At 38.2% G+C, this 11,763-nt stretch overlaps 1 protein-coding gene across 1 annotated transcript; it reads right to left on the minus strand.

Annotated features, from left to right (window-relative positions):
• Positions 1-3,898: 3,898 nt before the first annotated feature.
• LOC146308162 (bile salt-activated lipase-like) lies at positions 3,899-9,457 on the minus strand. The gene is made up of 10 exons (XM_084745589.1): positions 9,316-9,457; positions 8,501-8,620; positions 8,221-8,418; positions 7,331-7,461; positions 6,674-6,781; positions 5,678-5,792; positions 4,957-5,143; positions 4,637-4,840; positions 4,237-4,446; positions 3,899-4,148 (listed from the first exon to the last, which is right to left on the minus strand). The coding sequence occupies exons 2-10, from the start codon at positions 8,571-8,573 to the stop codon at positions 3,956-3,958; spliced, it is 1,419 nt and encodes a 472-aa protein (XP_084601715.1). The 5' UTR covers positions 8,574-8,620; positions 9,316-9,457; the 3' UTR covers positions 3,899-3,955.
• Positions 9,458-11,763: the final 2,306 nt, after the last annotated feature.

An 11,763-nucleotide genomic window follows, 5' to 3' on the forward strand; every position in this document is an offset into this window, starting at 1 on the left:
TCTCACATGAAAACAATGACAACGACAGAGTTTGATAATATCGCGAGGTAGCATGGCATGATGGAAGTTGTTGTCTTCATCACCATCGGCGGACAAAATCTACCTGATGTGACCTGACGTGTGGAAGATATAATGTACATGGATGAGGTAATGTATTAAAAGCTTTATTGATGTTACTTTTAGTCACGTTTAATCACATTATATCACTCCATTCTCATGAATAGCTGCAAAGTACAACTACCATTGCTAAACTTACATGACAAATTCAATTGAGGGGTAGTATACTATCTGTGGTCAAATAAATCATGTTAAAAATAACTTTATTAGCTTGTTGAACGTAGTTGTAATGTTATAGTGCTGCCGTGTGCATTAGCTAGACAGTCTGCTGGATTATTGTGTAGCGAAATAGCATGCACTCAATGAAACAAATGTGCTGTTTAGCAGGATAATGCTGTATTATTGTGACAGAATATATTTATGTGACATTATCCAATTTACACTGACTAGGGGGCATGTATAACCGCTTACATGTTATGTATGTATAACTTATCTCCCTGTTGGAATTGCATTAATCACAACTGATCTTTGTAATTGTTGCTTCTGCTGACATGAATATGTTGCAGGAAGACACAGGTGGCTTGTTACTGTATGATGACACCTGTCGTCCTGCCTACCCCGCATCCACCATGATAACGGGCAAGATCCATCACAGAAGAATCTTTAGAGGGTGTGCCTTGATGGTGCAGGTGCACACGATACAGTGAATTGTCAGCTGACTCTGAAAATAAATATTGTGGCATAATGGAGGCCATGTGCATAAAAGCAGGTTACCCCACATGTCTTTATACGTTCTGGATAAACTTGTACTGAGGTTGTCACGGTGCCTCCAAAATGACAGTTTTGCCCTGCCATTACACACTGAGGCCTGGGGATGACAACTTGGATTCCGCTACGGCACTTACAGGAATTTTGTCATGTTGGCAGTGTTGTGTCCCTGGGGCAGAAACCATGTTGTCATCCCCAGCTCCTGTGTGTGCACAATAAGGAATAAATATCCAGACCCAAAAGGCCAGTGCTGCTATAAAACCAGTGTTTCAGCAACAACATGGGGTAAAAGTCAAACGGCACAATTGACTGGCAACTGAGTGACACGGGCTGTGTTACACAACAATATTAGAGATTTCTCTAGGTTTGAGCATTGTTGGGAAAATTTGGTACAATGTAAGTACACAACTGAACTAAATATATAACATAGGTTTAGCCATTTTTAGGTACTGAAATGAAATATGTTAGATATTATATCTATAAAGAAAGATTCACCTAAAAGAATCAATATCAATTCAAGTGTATGTTATATTTAGAATATAATCACTACAATCAGGCAGCCTTTCTGATGGAAACTGTTTTTATATAAGCGAAATGTTGCTTTCTACAAATCAACCAGATACCATGGGCGAAATCAGTGCTTTTAGCCTGCAGGACACAGGGGTTCCTGGTCTACTGCCGCCTTGATCTGTTAGTTTCTATGTGCTGTTGAGTGACTTCAGTGTTTTGAAGAGTTTTGAATGGTTTTGAAGGCAGCAGTAGACCAACAACTTCTATGTTCTGCGAGGTAAAATGTAAGGTGGCAAGGACTAATCAATAACATCGATAAAAATCGATTAAAAGTGTTCACAACAAATTTCATTATCGATTTGTTGTGTTGCGCGATTTATGCGCCACTCGCGGTGTTGCGGAGCCGTTTACTTCCCCTGCAGACCTTTGTTACCATTGGCTGACTGAAATAAAGTTAAGAAAAAAACTTGGAGGTGGTATTTTCAAAAGAAATGAAGTAAATTCAACAAATGAAACATGACTGATGCGGAGAAAATGGTTCGACTGAAGTCCTCAAAAGTGTGGGAACACTTCACGCATCACAAAACAAAAAAAATGCGTAACATGCCAGCTTTGCAAAAGTGATATGACATGGCACAGGAGCACCTCGGTGATGATACAGCACATGAAACGGAAACATGTTGGAGTCATCGATGAGGATGAAGGGAGCTCAACAGCAGGGTGAGTCACTACAATATCCTACATTTTATTCCATTTTAAAGTGAAGAAACACAACGTTAGTCTCTCTGTTAGCTCGCCTGATGCTGGTGTTTGCTTGTTAGCTGGTTACTGACAGTGATGGAGCACATGTGTGTGTTACTTTTTATTTCAGCTAATCAGCTTAAGCTGTGTTTAAATGTGCTTTATAAATAAACTTGCACAGAATGATGGTAATAATTTAATGATTAAGCTGCACTATATGGAAGTGAGGAGTGAGGCAGGATGAATTGCATTTAGACAGGGATTAAAGTTACTTAGCAAATCTTCTCAAATTTGTGTAATTAAGTATTTCTTATGGTACTTGTGTGTGTGTATGTATGTATGTGTATATGAAATATGTTGTGTGTCCCCGTTTATTTAGTCTTTGGGATACTTACTTGCCTTAACCTAATACTGCAAATAAAATATTTGCATATATTGAGTTGTTGTAAATTGTGCTATGATACATACTCTTACACTACTATCTTTCTCATTCCAGAAAAAAACAGCAAACAATGACAGGCTACCTGATGGGAAAGGCATCATGCAATGCACTGATACTCCAGCTCTACATCTCCTGCCACCGTACTGGATTCACTCCTCGGTTCACCGTCTGAGCGTCTGTTCTCTGCAGCAGGAAACATTGCCAGCCTCAGCCAGGAGCATGTTGACGTGCTAACATTTTTGCATTGCAATGCAAAGTTCCTGAAGAAAGGGAGTGAGTGAGAGCATCTCTGAGTGTGTGCATCAGTGAGTGTGTGTGATACTGCCATGCAAGGTCATGTTTACTTGTTCTCTACATTTATAGTAATACACAAGTGTGAATGTTGAAACAAATGAAGCTCAGTGTAAATTATATCAGGAAGACTTTCTTCTACGCTGCCTTCATTCATAACTTTCCTTTACTCCGTCTCTCTCCTCCTGTTCCCTCTAATCAGTTGATTGTGGGCGTTCACCTTCCTCTTTACTATCAAATCAGATTTTGCCAGTCTCGGTAGCCAGTCAATGTGCTGCTGCCGCCAAACTCTAAATCACCTCTGTCTTTGCGCCGTCAGTTGTCATTCAGACAGTCGCGCGACCCCCTCCACCCCTCTCTCCTCCAGTCTTCAGGTCCAGGCAGCCAGAAGACGTTCACTTCGATCCTCCTCGCCGCCCTCTCCTCCAGTCTTCAGGTCCAGGCAGCAGGAGTCCAGACCCACTTCACCTCACCAGTCTCTGCTTTGCACCTCTTCTCCACCACCACCAGTGTCTTGACCCCGGGGGGTTCTCTTCACTACAGCTTTATCACCCCCATTTATATATGTGCATATTGTTTTCACAATGACTTTTCATGTTTCATATCTCATGTAAATGTCAATAAACTATTTGCTTTTACTCTTAGTCTCTCCTGATTGAAATCCTATTACTGGGTTTTCTGATTTGCATTTCTTTATTTATCATTTATTTATTGTTCCAACAGCTCAGGTCCCTTAAACAACAAAAAAAAATATTTTTTGCACAAAAAAAAAGTAGCCTACATATTTTGCAGGTGTTTAACATACATCTATGTGTATTTTTGTGTACATTTATCGTTTTACTGAAGCTATTTGACAAACATTTAGTTTTTCTTATTATTTTATATTATTTTAACAGAATATTCAAGCAGCAACCTGTTGTTTGTCCACTTATTTGCTCTGTCAATCCAAATGTTCTGTTTCTGAATGAGTTGGAAATTAAAAACATATTCTTTTAATCAGATTCATCGATCAATGGAAAAAATAATTGACTGATTAATCGGTTATTAAAATAATTGTCAGCCCTAAATAATACAATAAGAAGTCAAACGTTGTCATTGCACACACTTTTATTTGCATAATTGGTATCTTTTTTTAACTAAAATACATCACTCAACATCTGTGACACCATGTGATGGGAGGCTGGGAAGGGTGCTGGTCCAAAGGCGAACAAAACGTAGCCTCAATTCCTGCCCAGTAGAGCTGTCGTTCATCTTACCATTAATGTCCAGGAACTGGGGTGCAGTGCTGGTAAATTCAGGCCAGTACACAGGCACCTTCAGGTTTCCTTTGTTGGGGTTCCTGTGAAAATAGCCAATTATGAGAATTGTAAAATAACCCCCAAGCTGCACAAATTTTAGTCTTGCACATGCATGCAGATATTTTTTACCCAGTTCTGGCAAAGTTAGTCCAGTAGCCAATCATGTAGGCAGACAGGTCTCTGTGTCTGTCCCCGTAAGCCGTTGGCGTGGTGAAGGGTTTGCCAAATACATACTGCAGGTCATCAGCATGGTCAGCTCCCACCCAGTCATGGTAGGGCTTGCCTGGTCCAGCCATTAAACTGGGCTCAGACAGCATGTAGGAGTAGGTACGGCCAGACCTGTTAAAGACTCAGAGTTTTTAGTGTGTATCCGTCCAGCATTACTCTGTTGAAAATTGTTCAGTGAGAGTCTGTGGTGGTCTGTGTTTGACCTCCCTTATCTTTAGTAAGCATTTGTCTTTTGTTGCAAAACACACCTGCAATAATAAAAAGATAATTGAAGGTAAAAGAATCAAGCAGTTAGCCTCACCTGGCGTTAGCAGCATGCAGGTAGATGGCAGTCTGTATAGGAACCAGGAAGATGTAGTCAGTCCCAATGTCCACAGCAGTTCTTTTAATGGTGTCCTGGCTGGGTGTTGGTCCCCAGTTGGATGAGTATTCAGCAAAGGCAGTCTCCAGACCAGCCTTCCCCATCTCTTTAGTGTAAGCAGCAAGGAGCCTCTTTACATCCTCCCTGCAGTGAAAATAAAGTGGAGAGCTCTGTTAGTGTAAATCTGCTCTCTTTTTTCCTCTCTTTCTTTTTGCCCACAAAATAAAAATGCCTTCTCTCTGAAGTCCACTCAGCCTTACACAGGTGTCTCCTGATTCTTGTTGCCAAGGGATGGAATGTCCTGTGAGGTGAAAAGGTGTCCATCCATGTCATTAACCCCTACGAGGTAGTCAGTTTCAGCAGCATTTTGGAACAAGTTCTCAGGCTGATCAGGGAGGAAGTCTCCATCAACAACAGGAGACAGAAGAAGGTTTTTCACACCAGGATCTGGGATAAATTGACACTGAGTTACTGAGGTGGCATCTTACAGGGATTTATATTAGAAGACCTCCACTTTTTTTTAAGTTGCGATCCAGTTCTCATATCTGTATTTGGATATCTGCTGATACTGATACTATATGAGCACTCTTTTTTCTTGATTATGAATATTATTATTAGTAGTAGCAGTAGTAGTAAGATTACATGGCTGAAACAGAACTACAGATTAGTGGTGAAAAATATTGTCAGTTAATGTTGTGTTTTCCTTATTTGGAAAGCTTGTGTAGTTTGTGGAATGTAACTCGTGTTATGGTGTCCTTAACCATTGTGGGGCGCTGTAGGATTGTGGCTTCTGACATTCACATGTGCAGCTGAAAGGCTGAGAGACAACCATCATTTGCATAATTTCCCATGATGCATTACTGATGATGACGCAGTGCTTTCTTATGTTCCAAAATGCAAATGCTACTCTCTGTTAGTGTTTGTAACATGTTTGTAATATGTCAGTTCAGTACTGTCCCACTGACAGAGAATAATGCTCACAGTCTGGGGAGCCTTGACTGATGCGGGGAGCAGCCATGGTGAGAGTCTGAGTGTCCGTTGATTTTAGACAGGCCACCATTCTGTCATCAACAGGGCAGCCAACCGTCTCAGCAACCTGAACACATGGTAATAAAAGCATGTTTTAAGCAGAATGGTGTTATTCTGTAAAAACAAACGTTTTACTGCTTTGAAGTCATTGTGGCTGACTGAAATGAGGTCATAAACTGTTCAGCCACAATGACACCACCTGAGTTTCACAGAGGCAGAGAGAAGCAAAATAAAACTGGTCTTTTTTCATGAGGTGAAACCCCTTCTTATAGCATGAAATAGCTAATTTAAACCAAACTTGAAAGAAAAAAGAACACTTGAACAAGCATGATAAGAACAATCTAAAATGACAGAGAAACCATCTTTAGGTTCAAAGTATTTGTCATGTACTTTGATTTTTTTCATTTGGCTCATGTCCCATCTGCAAACATGGAGGGGCAGGATTTTAGAGCCACTGAAAGTTTAAATTTCACCTACCATCACAAAGTATGAGCATGGTGTACTAAAGCCAACAATCTTGTGACATACAGATTATTGATAAGCAATTTTCATAGACAAACCAATCTAGGCCAAATGTTACCCAATGATGCACTGGCAGTGTCTATAAAAAGTATTCAACCCCTGTGGAAGTTTTAATATTTTGTTGTTTTATAACATCAAATGTAGATTTAATGAGGCTTTTTTTTTTTTTACATGAAATCTTCAACATTTGGTGAATATTTTTCCAATACCTAATATCAATGTTGGACTGTGTCTCTGCAATCCACTGGGGACAAATGGATTATTGTGGCCTGAACATTTTCACCATTTCAAATGCGGAAGTTGAACAATTGTTTAAAAATTAGGACTTAAGTCTGATTAATTTTACAAAATGATCCTCTAAATTAAAAATTCGGACTTCCTTTGTGACAGCAGGGTCCATATCCATGATGTCTGACAATGACATACCTCCTCTGCAACCTTGCGTGGGTTGCTGCTCATAGCCCACGGGCAGAAGGCAACACCGCTCTGGGAAATGGCTCTCTTGAACAGCCCTTTGTTGTGAGGGGAGAGAGTCTGTGTAGGAATGCACACATTGAATATCAAATTATTACTTGTAGTTGTGTTTACGTTCCACATTGCCTGGCCTTAGTAATGGAAAAATGCATCAAATAGCACTTTTCAGGTATTGCCAATTATGTAATGGGTTTATAAATTGTAACTAATGGATTTATTAATAGTTCTTAGAATACTTTTGACAGTGAATTTGTGTGAGATAATCATCTATAGTCGATGTATTATCCACACAAGATGGCAGTCAACACATGCTAAGCAAAACTTATTTTAACTATCTAAAGAAAAACCGATAGCATTTTAAATTTACGGTATATTTTCACTGCTCTTCCTTCCTGTCAAACAGCTTTTAGGGGTGGATGAGTATCTCATACAACCCCACTTCAAAAAAGCCAAACTATCCCTTTAAATGTTTCTTATTAATGCATTATTGCTTCCCTGTAAAGCATTAATGATTTATTAATGAACCATTAATTAAGTCATTAGTTACAACTTCTAAACATTCATGCTTTATCAGAAGGTTTTACTGTGTCTTTAACTGAAGCCTCTCACCTGGAAGCTGACACTAGCTCCACCTGCTGACTCTCCAAAGAGGGTGATGTTGTCAGGGTCTCCTCCAAATGAACGGATGTTCCTGTGCACCCAGGCGATGGCAGCGTGCTGGTCCCACAGACCATAGTTTCCTGACGTGGTGACAAATTCGGAGTCAAAAGTCCATTAAAGACAATCAGTTTTAAATACTACCACAGAGGCAGACGTACACATTCTGTACTCAAGTAGAAGTGCAGGTACAATGGTGAAGTAGAAGTACTGTTTCCACTGTGCTCAAAGTTAAAAAAAAAAAAAAAAAGAGTAGAAAGTAGCTCTCTGAAGGACATTTCTACAGGCTGTTTCTGTGCAAAGCTAACTGAGCCTCACTTTTTCTGTGTGGTCAACTCTCCCTCCCAGTCTTTTCATATTGTTAAATCTTTTTTTTACATCTTTTTCATCTTACTACATTTTGAAGCTGTTTTTTGTCTTGTTATGTTACATATTTTTATTGGGTTTTTGTCTTGTTACATTTGTTATATTTGCATCTTGTTGCATTTGTTTTATGTCTTTTTCATCATGTCTTATGTGCTTTTTTTTATTGTTGTTGCATCTTTTAAATTATTTTTGTCTTATCACATCTAACATCGTTTTTCTTGATTTTTTTTATGTCTTTTCTGTAATATTTGTCTTGTTATGCCTTTTATGTTGTTTTTGTCTGTTTTGAAAATGAGAGTACAGATATTTGTGTTAAAATGTAAGTAGTAAAAGTAAAAAGTTGTCACTAAGTTCAGCAACAAAGTATTTGTACTTAGTTACTTCCCACCACTGAGTAACTGAATGTAAATCACACAATGCAGGCTGGTAAGAAGGAGAACTGTCATATGTATCCCACGTAATCCAAATGCCCTTACCAGGTAAGCGTGAGTCCCCTGTACTGAGGAATCCCAGTACTCCCACACGGTATCCCACTGAGACCACAATAACATCACCCTTGTCTGCAATTTCCTGACCGCTGTACAGATAGTTGTTGAGAAAATTTGGCCCCATGGAGCCGCCGACCATGAAGCCTCCTCCGTACAACCAGATCATGACGGGGAGATCCGATGACACTTGGAGGGGAAAGAGAAGCATCTTTATTTTTCTATATCGATCACTCTACCATTAATATACTGAAACACACAGAAGAGCTACCATGTCGGCCATGAGGAACCCAGATGTTGAGGTAGAGGCAGTCTTCACTCCCAAAACTTGAAGTCTGGAGCATGCTGATCTGGAGACATCTCTGAGCAAATTTTGTTGCCTTCAGTGTTCCTGGGGATGACAACAATATTGATCATTTCTTATCATTGATCATCATGGCTGGATATTTGCTGAAGATGTGTAGAAGGCAACACGAACACCACTTGCTTGGTCTCTTTTGTAGTGCAGGAAATCAAAGCCCCCCAGAAAATCACAACACAGAAAAAGTCCATTCCTGTACACACTTATCACCTCTGCACTGATTTATGGAAGAAGTGCCGAAGTTTGTGATAGAGGAAATAATAATAATAATAATAATAATAATAATAATAATAATAATAATAATAAAGAAAAATACAATAAATAAGCGAATAAAAATAAAATAATTAAATACATAAAATTGAAATAATAAAAGTAATGCAAAATAATAAAAGAAATTCAATTTCTCATGATATTTTCATGTATTTTGGAATACAAAACAATTCTTGTTTTGACAATGTAGATTAAGTTAGAAAATGCATAAAAACTTATGTTATAACACAAAACTTTTGTTGTCATAACATTATTCTATGTATTTTGTTATAACATGGAAATATCTTGTTAAAATGTGGAAAACATCTTGTTGTAACACACAAACACTCCATACCTTCCAATTTTTTGGTAAAAATTTATTCTTTAAGGACTTATATACGTGGAAGCAATACCTTTCCTTGATGAAGGAACGATTTTGCAGCGTAAGAGAAATTTCTAAGCAGCTGTGTACACACCTTCCCAGCCAGGATGAGGTCTGGGTTTCTCAAATGCTCCAGGTTTGGCAGCGAAGGGAATTCCTTTGAAGACGTCTACAGAGCGGAAAAGACCGAGAGGGATATTTTGTCCCTTAACGGCGCCACCTTCTGTTTGTACCACACCCAGCTGGAGACACAGTCAAACAAGAGCTCTCATCTTCACTGACAGTAGGTAAAGTAACCTATTGAACCTGTTTTTCCTCAACATTGTTGTGAGAACAAACTTGTCATTGATTGTTGGTCATTGTACAGAATATGTTTTAAAGAAACTGCATAGATATATCATAGTTAATTTCTTTCTTTGTGTAAAAGCTACACTGTAAATGTGTTTTTAAGCAACTGTTAAAAGTCCAATCACAGAAAGTTCACAGAGATGACATAAACTCATTGTTAAATGAAGCCAGACAATATTTTTATAATGACCACATTCTAGCTGTAACATAGATTTAATTTTTTACCCATATTACAGTCATAAAGAGCAGATGGATTACTCCAGGTAAATGGTGCATATTTACAATTGACATGTGACATATGACTGAAATTCTTACAGACTTACAGAGGCTGCTGAGGCTGTTCCCAGTGACAAAACAACAGCAAACAGAATCTTCAGCTTCTCCATGGCTGTCCAGAAACCAGGAAGGTCCTCTCCAGGTGTTTATATACACAAGAACCCCCCCCCCCACACACACACACACATACACGCTGCAAGAGAAGATGGTTAATAAAGCTGTTTACCCATGTTATACAACCTTTACAACTGACCATGATTTGACCTTGGATGCAGCCTGGTATCACGTGGTATAAGAATATATAACACTTTACATTAAGGGAGATTAACATTATTAATGCAGTAATAAGCATGAATTAATCATTATTTAACAGTTAACTAATGTGTCCAGTAATCACTTAATAATGTGTTCATTTTAACTATTTTATTAAGTTATACATCCCTTAAGACTTTATAAAGATGATATTAATATTAGTTAATGCAATGATAAGTATTAACTAACCTTTATTTAACAGTTAACTAATGTGTCTAGTAATCATTTACTCATGTATTCATGTTAACTAAGTATTAATTTATACATAACTTAACATATATCTGGTGAAGTTCACAACTTAGCCATTTCATTAAGAGAAATCTTTCTTTATAAATGTTTATGTGTAAAGGTAATGTCTGTCCTCTCGTCCATCTTCCAACTATATGATTTATTTTTAGTAAAGGTTGAGATAAGAGGACACACTCCATGGTCTTCATGTAGAGGTTTGGTTGTTCCTTTATCTTCATATAGATGTTAGGTGAACCTGTATATAACCCACGCACATGAAGAAACACTAACTTGTGGAAGAGAGAACCACCCAGCAGTCCTTGTAAAGTGGGTAATTGAGCAAATGCTGTTGTTGACTCACAGAAGCAGGTGGACCGATTCTCAAATTAGCCAACAACACATGGTTTAAGATAAGATAAACCTGCAAATTGAGCTTACATGTCTGAGGGGCTGCCACTGGTTGAAAAATAATTTTAAACTTTAGCATTTTCGTGCTAGACAGGCCAAAGTCTTTACAGACCTTCCTGCCACAACAGCTCCAAACACTCCTCTGTTGACAGATATTATCAACAGATATTCTATTCAGTTGTCACAGTGTAGGTAACTAAATATAATAAAGAAATAAATATAGACCTTTTTTCACTACAGGCATTTTGGCATTAAGTAGTAGGATAAATACAGGTGTTACCAATCGTACTTATTAAGGTCCCATTCCATTCAGGTCAAACAGAGTCAGGGTGCTGCTGTTATACATGTTGGCTCACTAGAAAGTCTCTGTTATGCTAAACTGAACCTTAAATAGTATCATGGGTAGCACCTGTGTTTATCCAGCTGTTTCATATCTACGTGGCTAACGTGAAAAAATACAGATCAAAACTTGATGGGGACATTTTTAATTTTGGACACTTTGTCACATTAATGATGTATTCATGTTTTGCTTCTGTCCCATAGACTTCTACTTTGTAGACCTCTGAATGCAAAGTCCATCTTGTATGGCTGTCTACTGTACAGCTATTAAATAGATATGATAGAATAGAAGCTATTATTGTTTGTTATTATTATTGTCGTCCTCATCTACATTGTTGTGGTGTCAGTTTCCTCGATTCTCCAGGCAGAATCATCTATGACATCTGTCATGTCTGACTGGTGAAAATCTCTATATTATTCGATTTTAAGTTAATTTTTGATTTCATTGTTGTTGTTGTTTTTCCAGTGACGATTATTGCCAACAAGTGTGGTATGGTATCAAGCTAGAAATAACAGTCATAACAGAAATAATAGTCGGTAAACTGTGCTGTGTCGTCTTTGAAGTGTTTTTTGGGCATGGATGCCTTGAGTATGTGGGGTGGAGAAAAAAACAATACTGGGAAAATCTAAT

This window comes from Lutjanus erythropterus, chromosome 20, assembly GCF_056507025.1.
Source record: "Lutjanus erythropterus isolate fLutEry1 chromosome 20, fLutEry1.hap2, whole genome shotgun sequence".
NCBI classification, from domain to species: Eukaryota; Metazoa; Chordata; class Actinopteri; order Lutjaniformes; family Lutjanidae; genus Lutjanus; species Lutjanus erythropterus.

Excerpts from the sequence above, each read along its gene's own strand:
- LOC146308162 (XM_084745589.1), bottom strand. The coding sequence starts at position 8,573 with ATGCTCCAGACTTCAAGTTTTGGGAGTGAAGACTGCCTCTACCTCAAC. Across the intron at positions 7,462-8,220 it reads AGGGGACTCACGCTTACCTG|GAAACTATGGTCTGTGGGAC; the intron begins GTAAGGGCATTT and ends TCACCACGTCAG. Across the intron at positions 6,782-7,330 it reads GAGCTAGTGTCAGCTTCCAG|ACTCTCTCCCCTCACAACAA; the intron begins GTGAGAGGCTTC and ends ATTCCTACACAG.